At 42.4% G+C, this 16,134-nt stretch overlaps 1 protein-coding gene across 1 annotated transcript in view; it reads left to right on the forward strand.

Moving 5' to 3' along the window:
• Positions 1 to 16,134, forward strand: part of Rp2 (RP2 activator of ARL3 GTPase) — a 56,495-nt gene that overhangs the window by 14,702 nt on the left and 25,659 nt on the right. The window contains exon 3 of the mRNA XM_004668799.2: positions 9,452 to 9,566. Coding sequence (XP_004668856.1) covers positions 9,452 to 9,566 — 115 coding nt within the window. The remainder of the gene's footprint in view (positions 1 to 9,451; positions 9,567 to 16,134) is intronic.

Here is a 16,134-nt window from a genome sequence, read left to right on the forward strand (position 1 = left end):
TTTAACTACTGAGCCATCTTGTTTGCACTCAATTAAAAAAGAAATATTTCAGGACTGGAGGGATGGCTTAGCTGCCACATGCACCACCTTGTGCATCTGGTTTATGAGGGTATTGGAAAATCGAACCTGGGTCCTTAGGCTTTGCTGGCAAGCACCTTAACCACTAAGCAATCAATTAGTTCAGTTTTTAAAACATTTAGGTCACCCTCCTTCTTTAAATGGCAGTATTTACTATGTTCAGGAAAGCATCAGTTATAGTAGATTGAGATATCAGCCTCTTCTATTAGCCTGGTGTTTAGGGCATCTCCCCCATCCTCCCCTTTGATTAGAGTGCTGCTTGTAACAACAGGCACTATTTTAGTGCACTGCAGAAATAGTGGGTGAATGAAAGCCAATCACCTCTTAAATGCTAATCATTTTAGGGAGTAAGGGAACATTGACAGTGTTACATGCATTAGTATTTAGTTATTTCAGGTTTATGAGTGGAGAAAGAGATAAAGAAGGAAAAATCTCCATAGAACAGGTAGTTACTGTTGGGTTGATATAGAGAAAGTAGAAGGTGGAGGTGTAAGGAGCAAAAGAAAAAAAGTCAAGGGAAGAAAGGAGAAATTTTTGTCTAAAGATACATTAAAGAGAAAGAGGCGAAAGTACGCTAACAGCTAATGTGAAATGGTTCTGCCTCAGACAGCTGAGGCTCAGAGTTCTTTGGGAGAAGAAGATGCAGAGGGAAAGAGTAAGGAGGAGAAAGAAGGAATTTTAAACACACAGAAACCAAAAATAAAATACAAACACACCCCCACATGCAGAGAAAGAGCCGGATGGCAATAGAGGATTTGCAAACTGGTCTCATATTTGGCTATTGTTTGGACTTCCTCAGATCTGGGCATGGGGACTCTTCCACTGGGAACTCCTCCCCTGCCTTGGAAGGGCAGTTCTGATCCTTTGAAGACTTAGTTCTAGGTTATGCCACTACACCTTTCTCTCGCGCCCAGTCTGTGGGTATAGGTAGTTCCATGATTACTACTTGCTGGAAGATTCTTTTGTTGTGCAGTTTGAGGCCTTTCTCTAGAGTGTGGAAGTGATCCCTTTCTCATCAGCAGGATTGGGGGAGAAGAGATTATATGCCTTAGAGGTCTCAATATCACATTTGCAAATCCATGCTGGTGCTTGCTTGTGCTTCCCGGGGGACCCTTCAAATTCAGATTTGTGCTTCCTGTAGCACTGGGCTCTGGAATCCATAGGCAGTTGCCTTGGGCCTGCTGATAAGGCTGTGGGTTACAAACACAGATCTCTGTGTTCTTGGTGAATGTTTTTATCCTTTGCTTGTTGAGGTTCCTCTTCAATTTCACACTTTTAGATCTCATTTTTATTTTCTCCTTTACCTGCTCACACAGAGGCTGTTTCTTGTCTGCTGTCTACCCAGACGTTTCCCTTCAATTCCACACACAGATTAAAAAAAAAAAAATCCAACTTCCAGAAGTGGAGAAGTAAATAGAAAATTTATCAGGTTTCTTTCTGAAAAGATTTTCTTTAAAACTTGGAACATTATGACTACCTCTCTGTAGCTACACACCTGTTATTCAGAAACCCTTGTCTGAAATCTATAGTCTATCTGAAGCATAGTTTTCAAAACTACAGAAGCTAAAGTGCAATTTTTTTTTTTTTCTTTTTTTTTTTTTTTTTTTTTTTTTTTTTAATTTTTTTTTTTTTTAATTTATTTGTTTGAGAGCGACAGACACAGAGAGAAAGACAGATAGAGGGAGAGAGATAGAATGGGCGCGCCAGGGCTTCCAGCCTCTGCAAACGAACTCCAGACGCGTGCGCCCCCTTGTGCATCTGGCTAACGTGGGACCTGGGGAACCGAGCCTCGAACCGGGGTCCTTAGGCTTCATAGGCAAGCGCTTAACCGCTACGCCATCTCTCCAGCCCTAAAGTGCAATTTTTAAAATATATTTTAATTATTTATTTGAGAGAGAGAGAGTCAGATAGAAAGAGACAGATAGAGAGAATGGGCGTACCAGGGCCTCTAGCCACTGCAAACAAGCTCCAGATGCATGTGTCACCTTGTGTATCTGGATTACCTGGGTCCTGAAGAATCAAACCAGGGTCTTTTGGCTTGGAACTTGCCTGGAAAGCCAAAGGACCCAGGTTCGAGTCCCCAGTACCCATGAAAAGCCAGATGCAAAAGGTGGAATATAAAATAAACAAAACAAAGGAGAAAGTGGGGGGGGGAGAGAGGGAATTAACATGGGATTTTTTTTATAATCATGGAAAATGCTAATAAAAATTTAAAAAAATAATTTTGAAAAGTAAAAAAAAATAAAAATAAAAAAGAAACAAAAACCCTATACTAACAACACTAACAGTACATAACACTTACATATGCTTACTGCATGTCAGGGATTTACATGAATTAACTCAGTGTTAAAACAACCCTGTGGGGCTGGAGAGATGGCTTAGAGGTTAAGTGCTTGCCTGTGAAGCCTAAGGACCCTGGTTCGAGGCTCGACTCCCCAAGACCCACATTAGCCAGATGCACAAGTGGGCGCACGCGTCTGGAGTTCATTTGCAGTGGCTGGAGGCCCTGGCGTGCCCATTCTCTCTATTTCTCTCTATTTGCCTCGTTCTCACTCTGCCACTCTCAAATAAATAAATAAAAATTTTAAAAAAATTTAAAAAAAACAACCCTGTGATATAGGTGCCATTTTGACAGACAAGGAAAATGATCCACAGGGAGGGTGACTTGCAAAAGATTACTCAACTGTGATTCATCCACTTCGTTTGACTCGCTTCCTGTGTATTAACCATTAAGCATGATGCTGTTATCCTGTCCCAGTGATGAAGGAATAGCTGATGGATGCCTGGTGTTATAGGACTGTGAACAAAAACTCCAGGTACCTTCTAACTTAGAGGCTTTTTGGCTAGAATTATCTAATCCTAAAAGCACAAAATAATGGCCATTCTTCCCTGAATGTAGCCCATCCTGTCTGAAATTGTAAAATTAAGGGATAAAAGAAAAAAAAAAATAAAGGAAATGAAAATGCTAATTCCATGTGGAGAGTGTAAAAAATGCTCAAAGATAAAAGATTAACATGTTGAGAGAGTTCATGTTATTTTAAATGAAACACTAGTTCACAGGGAAACCATATTTTAAAAATAATTATTTGGGGCTGGAGAGATGGCTTACCAGTAAGGTGTTTGCCTGCAAAGCCAAAGGACTCCCCAGGACCCACATAAACCAGAGGCACAAGGGGGCACATGCTTCTGGAGTTCATTTGCAGTGGCTAGAGGCCCTGGTGCACCCATTTTCTCTCTCTTTCTCTCTTTCTCTCTCAAATTAATTAATTAATTACAAAATGAAAAAAAAAGTTTTTAAAAAATTATTATTATTTGGGGGCTGGAGAGATGGATTAGTGGTTAAGGCATTTGTCTGCAAAGCCAAAAGATCCTGGTTCAACTCTCCAAAACCCATGTAAACCAGATGCCAAGGGCCCACATGCATCTGGAGTTTATTTGCAGTGGCTGGAGGCCCTGGTGTGCCTATTCGCTCCCTCTATCTCTCTCCCTCTCTCTCTCTCTCTCTCTCCCCTTCCCTCCCTGCTTCCCTCTCTCTCTGCCTATTTCTGTCTCTCAAATAAATAAAATGTGTTTTAAAAAATAATTATTTGGGGCTGGAGAGATGGCTTAGTGGTAAAGGTGCTTGCCTGCAAAGCCTAAGGACCCAGTTTCAATTCTCCAGGTCCCATGTTAGCCAGATGCACATCAAGGCGTCTAGAATTTGTTTGCAGTGGCTAGAGGCCCTGGGGCTCCCATTCTCTCTCTCTTTCTCCTTCTGTCCCTCTGTCTCTAATAAATAAATATAAATAAAACAATAGAATTGTTTTCTAAAAAATAATAATTATTATTTGGAACTTTAACATAGGAACATATCACAAATTGATCATATTTCCATTGGGTTATCTCCTTTTGGATACCCCCTCTACCCCATCCCCATTCCACTGAAGGCCTTCTCAGTGGGATCTTGGTTATCACTGCAGTCATGAATGTACTAGCTGGTTCCTGTGAAGAGGACAGTGCCTTATAGTATGCCTTCCCACTCTGTGGCTCCTACAGTTTTCTTGTCCTCTCTTCCATAATGTTCCCTGAGCCTCGGAGAGCATATTATTTATTTATTTATTTATTTATTTATTTATTTTTGGTTTTTCGAGGTAGGGTCTCACTCTAGCCCAGGCTGACCTGGAATTCACTATATAGTCTCAGGGTGGCCTCGAACTCACGGCGATCCTCCTACCTCTGCCTCCCGAGTGCTGGGATTAAAGGCGTGCGCCACCACGCCTGGCTTCAGAGAGTATATTATAAGTCTTTAGTGTTAAACTCTTGGCAGACTCTCTTAATTTCTGCTTTGGTGAGCTTTGAGTTTCCTCAGTGTCTGCTGTCATTTCCATAGAGAAGATTCTCTGGCTAGCAGTGGAAGTAGCATTTATAGTTAATCTGCCACTTCCTCTGTAATATTTCACACGCCCTAACTGGTGTCATAGAGATGACTTGTCCAGTGACAGACACTCAGCCTTCTCTTCCTGTCATTTTGATGGGTATTGCATCTCCCCAATATTTGCCATCATCTGTAAAAAGCAGGTTCTCTAATCAAGAGTGAGAGCAGCATTGATCAAAGGGAATGAACATATATTTAGAAGGCTTTTTGATGGGCATAACCTCTTCTTTTAGCCAAAGAACAGTGGAACCTTCCCTTTTAGGTCCATGTCCTTCCAAGCCACGAGCTTTTGCCTTAGTTCTCAGTACCAGGCATGAATTCTTTCCCACTGAGGGGACCTTATATCCAATCAGATAGAAGTAGTTGATTATTCCCATAGCCTGTGTGCCACTCTTGCACCTGTGGATGGATCCATCTTACCTGGATGGTTGATTTTGTAGCATGTAGGATCCACTGTTCACACTGTTGATGACTTTTGCCCTCCCCCTCCCCAGCAGCTTGCATAGTGCTTTCCAGCACTATGACAGGTAGTCAGCAAGGAGAACAAATGACTACAAATGCTGGCGATGGTGTGTGGGAAAAGGATCCCTCATCCACTGTTGGTGGGAGTGCAAATTTATACAGCTGCTATGGGAATCAGCATGGAAGTTTCTAAAAAATCTGAAAATGGAGCTATCATTTGACCCATGTATACCACTCCTGGGCATATACCCTAAAGACTATACTTTACTATAGAGATACTTGCTCAGCCATGTTTGTAGCTGCTCTATTTACAATAGCTAGGAAATAGAAACAACCCAGATGCACATCAGCTGATGAATGGGTAAAGAAATGGTACTTACACACAGTGGATTTCTGTTCAGCAGTAAGGAAAAATGCAATGATGAATTTCACAGGGAAAAAAAATGGATGTACTTGAAAAAAATACACAACGTGAGGTAACTCAGGATTAGAAATATAAATGCCACATGTTCTTTTTTTTTAAATTATTTATTTATTTATTTGAGAGTGACAGACACAGAGGGAAAGACAGGTAGAGGGAGAGAGAGAATGGGCGCGCCAGGGCCTCCAGCCTCTGCAAACGAACTCCAGACGCGTGCGCCCCCTTGTGCATTTGGCTAACGTGGGACCTGGGGAACCGAGCCTCGAACCGGGGTCCTTAGGCTTCACAGGCAAGCGCTTAACCGCTAAGCCATCTCTCCAGCCCACATGTTCTTGCTCATATGTGCATCCTAACTTGGAGTAGTTTGACTTGTTTATAAGTTGTAGTAAGCATCAGTAGTACTAGTCAGGAAGCTAGAATGAAGCTTGGAAGAGAAAGTGGGGAGGGATTAGACAAGGGGATAGTAGGTTACTGGAGGGACAGAATACAGGGGGGTAGAAAGATCTAGGGGGAGACAAAGGAAAGGGAGTGAAGAGAAGAGCAGGAGAGATACACAAAACTAAAGACAGTGTGAATTATGCTATAGAAACCTACTTCTTCCTTAGCTAGTTAAAAGATATAACTCGAAAAAAGGAGAGATAATTTGGGAGAAGTACCCTGCTGTGGTGGAAGAAGCATAATCCTAAACCCACAGGCTATTGCTAGTAAATAAAACTTTTCTTTTTCCTTACACAAGTATTTGATGACAGGTTAGACTTAGAAATGTAATTGCCAACCAGTTTTGAGAGGAGTATTCCAGAAGTTCATTTCACATTGTTTTACAAGTTAAAAAAAAGATCTTTTCCTTTTTTAAAAAAAATTCATTTTTATTTTATTTATTTAAGAATGAGAGAAAGAAACAGGTAGAGAGAAAGAGAATATGCATGCCAGGGCCTCCAACCTCTGCAAATGAGCTCCAGACGCTCCAGACACATGTGCTACCATGGGCATCTGGTTCTGGGGAATTAAACCTGGATCCTGTGGCTTTGCAGGAAAGCACCTTAACTGCTAAGCCATCTCTACAGCCCACATATGATCTCTTCAGATAGGAAATATAAACAAGGGGATAGAAAGTCTCGATAGGCTGGTTAAAATAGAAAGCTCATTGCATAGGGAGTTAAGAGAAGTCACTGAAACTTGGTTTTCTTACCTAAAACCAAGACAATCACATCGTTTGAGTGGCAGCACCTGGGTTGTGTTTTTTTTTTTTTTTTTTTTGGTTGAATTTTCCAAATTCTTTATTGAGCATATAAATCCCTCTCCCCACCTCCATCTGTGTGGGCATGTGTGTGTGTGTGGTATGTGGTGTATGCACACGTGTGGGCAAATGTTTGTGCCCTATGGGAGGCCAGAGGAGAATCTAGAGGGTGTCCTGTTATTGCTCATCTGCATATTTCCTTGAGATGGGGACTCTCCCTCAACCTGGAGCTGCTGTCTGTCAGCAAACCCAAGCAATTGTCCAGTCTCCTCCCTTCATAGCCTGAGGTTAAACAAACATGCATGGCCATGCCCAGATTTAATATTTTATTTTTTATTTATTTGTTTGAGAGAGAGAAAAAGGCAGAAGAAGAGAGAGAAAGAAAGAATGGGTGTGCCATGGCCTCCAGCCAGTGCAAACGTACTCCACATGCATGTACCATCTTGTGCATCTGGCTTACGTGGGTTCTGGGGAATTGAACCAAGGTTCTTTGGCTTTGCAGGCAAGTGCCCTAACCACTAAGCAGTCTCTCCAGCCCCCATGCCCAGATTTTTTTTTTTGTTTTGTTTTTTGTTTTTTGTTTTTCGAGTTAGGGTCTCACTCTGGCTCAGGCTGACCTGGAATTCACTATGTAGTCTCAGGGTGGCCTCAAACTCTCAGCGATCCTCCTACCTCTGCCTCCCGAGTGCTGGGATTAAAGGCGTGCGCCACCACGCCCAGCTACCCCAGATTTTTAAAATAAATTTTATTTATTTGAGAGAAAGAAAGAGGCAGATAGAAAAAGAGAGATGGCGGGCTGGAGAGATGGCTTAGCGGTTAAGCGCTTGCCTGTGAAGCCTAAGGACCCCGGTTCGAGGCTTTGTTCCCCAGGTCCCACGTTATCCAGATGCACAAGGGGGCGCACGCGTCTGGACTTCGTTTACAGAGGCTGGAAGCCCTGGTGCGCCCATTCTCTCTCTCTCCCTCTACCTGTCTTTCTCTCTGTGTCTGTCACTCTCAAATAAATAAATAAATAAAATTAAAAAAAAAAAGAAAAAGAGAGATGGGTGTTCCAAGGCCTTCAGCCACTGCAAAAAAAAAAAAAAAAAAAAAAACACTCCAGATGCATGCACCATGTTGTGCATCTGGCTTACCTGGAATCTGGGGAATCAAACCTGGGTCCTTTGGCTTTGTAGGCAAGTACCTTAACTGCTAAGTCGCCTCTCCAGCCCCATGCCCAGATTTTTATGTGGGTTCTGAGAAGTGAAACTTGGAGGTCCCTGCCCCAAGAGGCCTTCATGCAGCAAGTGTTCTTTACCTGCAGAGCCATGTCTGTAGGCTCATTACTTTTTATTATTGAAAATCCTGCCAGGCATAGTTGTGCACGCCTTTAATCCCAGCACGTGAGAGGCAGAGGTAGGTGGATCACCATGAGCTTGAGGCAGCCCTGAGACTATATAGTGAATTCTAGGCCAACCTGGGCTAAAGCGAGACCCTACCTCGAAAACCCAAAAACAACAACAACAAAAAATCCAATAAACGGGTTGGGTGTGGTGGCACACTTCTTTAATTCCAGCACTCAGGAGACAAAGGTAGGTAAGTCACTGTGAGTTCAAGGCCACCTTGAGCTAGAGTGACACCCCACCTTGAAAAAAAAATAATTATCCATAATCGTACGACACCTCAAATAATCTTTTTCGGAATAATTTTTGAAATTTAGTCTGCAATGAGATTGAAGACAATTTTAGCTCTGTTGCATAAGGACCTTGGGAAAGTTTCTTAACCATATCTTAGCTGTCTCATCTGTACAAAGCGGGTGGTAACGCTCTTATGTGAGGGTTAAATGATTTATACATATAAAGTGCATAAAGCATCATGATACATGATAAAGGTTCCAAAAGTGACCTATCAGTATTGTGCTATACTACACAAATTTGTATGATACCTTTGAGGGGCCAGGGGAGGGGATAGTACACGGATGAGCCTATTAATGGTACCAACTTGACTGTATTCACTGAGAATAAAACTAAGTAGTAAAAAAATTAATAAATTAAACTTAAAAAATATTTATTTAAGGGCAAGAGACCAAGAAAGAAGAAGATAAAGAGAAAATGGACATGCCAGGGCCTCTAGCCATTGCAAGTGAACTCCAAATGCATGCACCACCTCGTGCATCTGGCTTTATGTGGGTACTGGGAAATCAAACCTGGGTACTTTGGCTTTTGTTGGCAAGCACCTTAATTGCTAAGCCATTTCCAGTCCTGATGCCCTTTAAAATTAACATTATGTAAGATTTTTCTAATTTTATTATATCTGTGCTGTATTTAATGAAGTATGATGAATGCAGTGAGCTATGATATTTCATCATGTAAATCATGTAAATGTACCTTTATTTAACCATTTTCTTGTTATTGGACATTTTCAATGTCACTTAGCTAAGATTCTGTCTGATGGGGCATAAAAATTAATTTTGCCTTAAATTGAGGAATAATTCACAGTTATTTCATCCATTCATTTATTTATTCGTTCATTCATTTAGAAATAGTCTTCTATGACACATGATGCTCCTCCCCAGCCTCCCAAGTGCTGGGATTACAGGTGTGTACCATCAAGTTCAGGTTTACTTGACTATTAATCTAAACAATGGGCATGATAGAGTTAGCTTAAGAAGAAGCATTTATCTGGAAGTAGGAATCTTGCATATGTGAGAATTTGTTAAAGCAAATGCCCTGAATTAGCCATAGCTTAACAAAAATCAGTGTATTATATTGTATTTTATAAAGAAGAAAAATGTTCAAATAAGAAAATATTGTGTTCATTGCAGAGATTTATTTTAAAATCAAAATATTTTTTTTCACAGATGGTTGGTAAAGGCTTTTCCCTAATTCAGACAAAGGAAGTGTGCATGAAAACTGAGGATGCTCAAAGAGTTTTTCAGGAAAAAGCATCTGACTACATTCCTCTTCTGAACAAAGGTATTTTCTGGATGACTGGTATACTTTTGTGGTCCTTTTCTTTCTTTTTTTTTTTTTTTTCCTTTTTCTTTCTTTTTATTATTATTTTATTTTATTTTTGGTTTTTCAAGGTAGGGTCTCACTCTAGCCTAGGCTGGTCTGGAATTCACTATGTAGTCTCAGGCTGGCCTCGAACTCACACTGATCCTACCTCTGCCTGCAAAGTGCTGGGATTAAAGGTGTACACCACCATGCCTGTTTGTGGTTATTTTCTTGACATGCTGATTTTATTTACTCTTTTAAAATTTATATTACCGGGCTGGAGGGATAGCTTAGCAGTTAGCACACTTGCCTGAAAAGCCAAAGGAACCAGGTTCGATTCCCCAGGCCCCATATAAGCCAGATACACAATGTGGCACATGCGTCTGGAGTTCGTTTGCAGTGGCTGATGGCCCTGGTGTGCCCATTCTCTCTCTCTGCCTCTTCCCCCCTCAAATAAATAAAATTGATTTAAAAAAAGTGATTCTGCTTGAAAAAAAGAACATTAAAATTTACATTACCTTCTCTTCCTCATTTTTTCAGTGTTTCCTATTACTCCTGTTTCAAAAATAAAATTTCACATCATTCAAGAAACCCTATATATTGGGGCTGGAAAGATGGCTCAGCTGTTAAGGTGCTTACCTGCAAAGCCTAAGGACCTGGGTTTGATTCCCCAGTACCCACGTAAAGCCAGATGCACAAGGTGGCGGATGTGTTTAGAGTTTGTTTGCAGTGGCTAGAGGCCCTAGTGTGCCCATTTAAAAAAAAAAAAAACAAAAAAACCTATGTAAGTTAAGTTTTGTCTTTAAAAAAGTCACATGGTGTTATGTATTATTTCAGTTTTCATTTTATTATTATGCCTTTGTATTATAGTGAATGAACATTTTATACTTTGCCCATAGTTGCAAAGGACAGGATAAAGATATGCTTTGGCCATACTGAGAAAAAAAAAATTATAAATAAATGCTATACTTTCATGGAAAATGCTAATAAAAATTAAAAAAAAAAACAAACAAAAAATAAAAAAAATAAATGCTATACTATTTACTGCATTAAATATGATTAATTTCCATCCCATGTAAAACACGAATTTTCCCTAGCAAATTAATTCCACCAGTAAATACCAGGATTGATGTCTGCATGAGAAAAACTGGAATTTGTGTGCCCTGCTTGAGGGTTTCTGATTGCCATATTTTTTATCGACAATATTTGTATACATTTTGGTCATATTTACCTTCCATTATCTTCTCTTGTCCTCTGCCCCCTCCCAGTGAACCCCCCTGTTGCAGTCAGTTTCTCATTGCTGGCAGAAATCACCCAACCAACAGCAGCTTGTGGGAATAAAAAACAGGTTTTATTTTGGTTTACAGACTCAAGGGGAAGCTCCAAGATGGCAGGGAAAACTATGACATGAGCAGAGGGTGGACATCACCCCTGGCCAACATCAGGTGGACCATAGCAACAGGAGAGTGTGCCAAACACTGGCATGGGGAAACTGGCTATAACACCCATAAGCCCACCCCCAACAATACACCACCTCCAGGAAGTTTTAATCCCCAAATCTCCATCAGCTGGGAATCTAGCATTCAGAACACCTAAGTTTATGGGTGACACCTGAATCAAACCACCACATTCCACCCCTGGCCCTCATAAACTGATAACCACACATGATGTAAAATGCAATGCATTTATCCAACTTTAAAAGTCCCCATAATTTTTGTCAATTCCAATGATATTCAAACATTCCCATAATCCAAGGTTTTTTAACTGAGCCATAATACCAAAAATTCCCCCCAAACCCCATAATAGCACAGAATAAACATTCACACTACAAAAGATGGCATTGGGCATAGAAAAGAAATATTCAACCAATACAATATTTAAAACAACCAGGACAAACATCAAAATCTGTAGCTCCAAGACCAACAACTGTAGCCAGTGACAAGTCTCTAAATCTGCTAATCCCAACAAGTCTCTGGAGTTCCAATTCCACCCCTGCAGCTAGACTATTCACAGTCCTGAAAATTTCATCCAGGGTTGGCAGCAATCCTTAGCAGCCATCTCATGGTCCCAGCATCTCCGCTGGGTCTCCACTGTAATCATGGTTCATCCTCATGGCTCCATCGGACTCCATGCAGGCATCCAGCAAACCTGCTTCACGTTTCCAAAACACAAGACTGTGTGTCAAATTCAATGATCCTCTCTTTCCTTCATTTCTTATGCTCCACAATTCCAGGTACGGTGCTAATTTGTTAATCCAGTGGGGGGAATAAAGCAGACTATGAAGAACAGGACACTCCTTGAGCACTCAGGCCCCTTCAAAATAGCCTACATTCTTTCTGTTATCCCAGTGCAAGTCAGTGGGCCCAGTCTCAATGGTTGTAATCTCAATTGCAGCTGAATAGGCAGCAGTTTCACCCAAATATTTCTTTTATTTTTACTTTGTGCCATATTCCTTTTCTCACACCAGTCTATTTCTGTGCAAAGCAACCCTGCACAAGTTCTCAGGTCATGGGCATAAGCTTCCCACACAAACTGCTAGCCCAGTCCAAGCAAAGCTCTTTCTCACCCTCACAAGCCAAACCTTACAGTCCATAGTTCTTACTGCATTCAAGTCTTTCAACTCTGATCAGAATAGTCCATCAAGCTGTACTTATAGAACTTCAAGGCATCTTAGGCCAAGGTTTCAAATCCTTCCACATTCCTCTTGAAAATCAGCTCCAAAAGGCCAAAGCCACACAGCCAGGTTTCTAGCAGCATTGCTACTCTTGGTAGCAACTTTACTGTTGTAGTCAGGTTCTCATTGCTGGCAGAAATCACCCGATCAAGAACAGCTTGTAGGAAAAAAGGGTTATTTTGGCTTATAGAGAAATTCCACGATGGCAGGGGGAAACAATGGCACAAGCAGAGGGTGGACATCACCCCCTGGCCAACATAAGGTGGATAATAGCAACAGAAAAGTGCCAAACACTGGCAAGTGGGAGCTGGCTATAACACCCATAAGCCCACCCCCAACAATATACTCCCTCCATGAGGCGTTAATTCCCAAATCTCCATCAGCTGGGAACCTAGCATTCAGAACACCTAAGTTTATGGAGGACACCTGAATCAAACCACCACACCCCCTCCTTCCCAACTTGTTTCTACTTCTTCTATTTTTTGTGACCTACTGAGTCTAACTAGGGTTGTTTATATGAACATGGTTGGGGTGTTATTTTCAGAAGCATGGGCAGCTTAGCAGTGGCTATACCACTGAAGAAGATGTCTTCCCCTCATGTAGCAACCATTAACTGCCAACAACTTGTCAGAGAGAGGTGGAAACCTCATGTGCTCCTCCACCAACCATGATGGAACATTGACGGGTCCAGTGTTGTGCAAGTAAGGTCAGCTGCTATGAGCCCATGAATGCAATTTGCCTTATGTTTTTGAAGGTGTATTGATTCCAGAGGACATATCTGCATTCATGTTCCTTTTATGTTTATTTTGGTTTGGTTTGGTTTGGTGTGTGTGTGTTTATGCTAGGGTCTCTTACCCTTGCAACTAAACTCCAGACATATGCCATGTTTTGCATACAGATTTATATAGCTGCTGGGAATAAAACCCAGGCCAGTAGACTTTGTAGGCAAGTGCTTTTAGTCACTGATCCATCTTCACAATGCCTTCACTTATGTTCCTTATGCATAATCAAATTATAATAAACTCCAAAAACCCATGTGAGAACATTTTAGGACTGTTAGAATAATTGTAATAAGCAATCCTGGGTGTAACTGAATTGTTAATGTTAGCACAGTATTTCATATATTTTTGTGGGTATTGTAGTACTAACAAGGACTTTTATCTAGTGCATAAATCTCCTTCAACATATATATACATTTTGACATGGAAACCTTCAAATGGATCCTTGAAAACAAAACTTTAAATTCTCATTTCAGAAATGGAATCAAGTAACAAGTATAAGCGATATCCTAACGTGTCAGGGTTCAGAATGAAGTGTGTAGTTTAAATTGAGGATTTGTAAGTTAGTGAAGAAGTATAGAATTACTTCAGCTCAAATATCTGCCCTAAGTAACAGAGTGTTTTACATGAGCATAGTAAAAGGTTCTGTTGCTGTAAAATGTAGAATTAAAACCAGTGAGAATGTCTAGGGATTTCAGACATAAATATGTAAACAAGTCTTCCAAAATAGACATGTTCGGCTGGGGAAATGGCTCAGTGGGTAAAGCATTTGCTGTGGAATTGTAAGCAGACTTGAGTTTGGATTCCCAGATCCCATGTAAAAGCCAGAAGCTTACACACCAGCTAACCTGGCAAATACAGCAGTAGACAACAAAATAAACAAGCTGCCCTGCAAGGGTAAAGACTGACCCCCGAAAGTTGTCTTCTGATGTTTGTACTCATGCTAGCACCCTCACACATGAATGAACACATATCCCCTGCCAAACAAAACAAAAACCAGAAGACATCATGTCAGGTCACAAGAGCCAGCTCACAGTTTACACTGGAAAATTTGGGGACAGTTTGAACATCAGGAAGAATACTGGGGGATCACTGGGACTTACTGGCCAGCCACTCTAGCCTTCTTGGCAAGCTCCAGGCCAATGAGAGGCCCTTCCTCAATAAAGGTGGATGGTGTTCCTGAGGAACAACATCCCAAGGTTGTACTCTGTACATGCATGCTTGTGCATCTGCACATACACACACAAATGTAATAATGGGGATCAGCAGTATACTCAGTGGTAAAAGTACTTGCTTAGCTTGTACTAGGCCATGGGTTCAATTTCTAGCACCAAAAAATTCCCAAAAGAAGAATGGGCAGAGCCAAGAATGGCAGCTCTCGCTGCCTGCCCACCATCCTTCCCGCCGGTCCTTGGCAGCCCAGAACACCTTCTACCATGGCCACCTCAGCAAGTTCCGACTTGAACAAAGGCAACAAACAAACAGATGTACACGGCCCTGCCTCAGGGTGAGAAGGTCCAAGCCATGTGTGTCTGGATCTATGGTACTGGAGAAGGGCTGAGCTGCAAGACCCGCACCCTGGATTGTGAGCCCAAGCGTGAAAAAGAGTTACTGGAATGGAATTTTGAGGGCTCTAGCACTTTCCAGTCTGAAGGTTCCAATGGTGACATTTACCTCCTCCCAGTTGCCACGTTTCGTGACCCTTTCCTCAAGTATCCCAACAAGCTGGTGTTCTGTGAAGTTTTCAGGTATAATCGGAAGCCTGCAGAGACCAATTTAAGGCATACCTCTAAACAGATCATAGTCAGCAACCAGCACCCCTGATTTAGAATGGAGCAGGAATATGCATTCATGGGGATGGATGGGCACCCCTTTGATTGGCCTTCCGATGGCTTCCCTGGGCCACACGGCCCATATTATCGTGGTGTGGGAACAGTCAGTCTATGGCAGAGACATCGTGGAGGCTCAGTACTGCGCCTGCTTGTATGCCGGAGTCAAGATCTCAGGAACAAATGCCGAGGTCATGCCTGCCCAAAGGGAATTCCACATTGGACCCTGTGAAGGAGTCCGCCTGGGAGATCGCCTGTGGGTGGCCCGCTTGATCTTACGTCATGTACGTGAAGACTTGGGCGAGATAGCAACGTTCGGTCCTGGGAACTGGAGCGGCGCAGGCTGCCATACCAGCTTTAGCACGAAGGCCATGAGGGAGGGGAATGGCCCAAAGAACCTTGCGGAGGCCATCGAGAAACTCAGCAAACGGCACCAGTACCAAGGCCGTGCCTACGATCCCAAGGGAGGCCTGGACGATGCCCGGTGCCTGACTGGCTTCCATGAGACCTCCAACATCCACTTTTCCACCCGGGTCGCCCACACTGCAGTGCTAGCATCCGCATTCCCCCGACTGCCAGCCAGGAGAAGAGCGGTTAGTTTGAAGACCTTCACCCTTCTGCCAACTGCGACCCCTTTGCAGTGACAGAAGCCATCATCCGTACATGTCTTCTCAACGCCACTGGCGACGAGCCCTTCCCGTACAAAAACTAACGGGACGATGCTTCCAGCGACTGAGCCCTTCCCACTTCAACTTCCCACTGCAACTGTCCCTCTCCCAGATGTCTTAACCATCCCCATTACTTTAAAGGTGGAATTTCAAGGTCCTTTTATTCCTCATGCCCAGTGAACCTTGCTTTCCTTGGTCAGGATAGAAGGGTCAAGTTCTTAACCTCCATGTACCCAGCCCCCATTTTCTTCCTTTTTTTAAAAATATTTTTAATTTATTTATTTGAAAGCGACAGACACAGAGAGAAAGACAGAGGGAGAGAGAGAGAATGGGCGCGCCAGGGCTTCCAGCCTCTGCAAACGAACTCCAGACACGTGCGCCCCCTTGTGCATCTGGCTAACGTGGGACCTGGGGAACCGAGCCTTGAACCGGGGTCCTTAGGCTTCACAGGCAAGCGCTTAACCGCTAAGCCATCTCTCCAGCCCATTTTCTTCCTTTTTTATGTGCTAATGGGTGGGCGCAGGGAAAGGTGACGACTGCTTCTCTCTGGAGGTCTGCTTGTCTGGTAGATGTCACTTCCGCACAAAGCAGTGTTTG

The sequence above is a fragment of the Jaculus jaculus genome, chromosome X (assembly GCF_020740685.1).
Source record: "Jaculus jaculus isolate mJacJac1 chromosome X, mJacJac1.mat.Y.cur, whole genome shotgun sequence".
NCBI classification, from domain to species: domain Eukaryota; kingdom Metazoa; phylum Chordata; class Mammalia; order Rodentia; family Dipodidae; genus Jaculus; species Jaculus jaculus.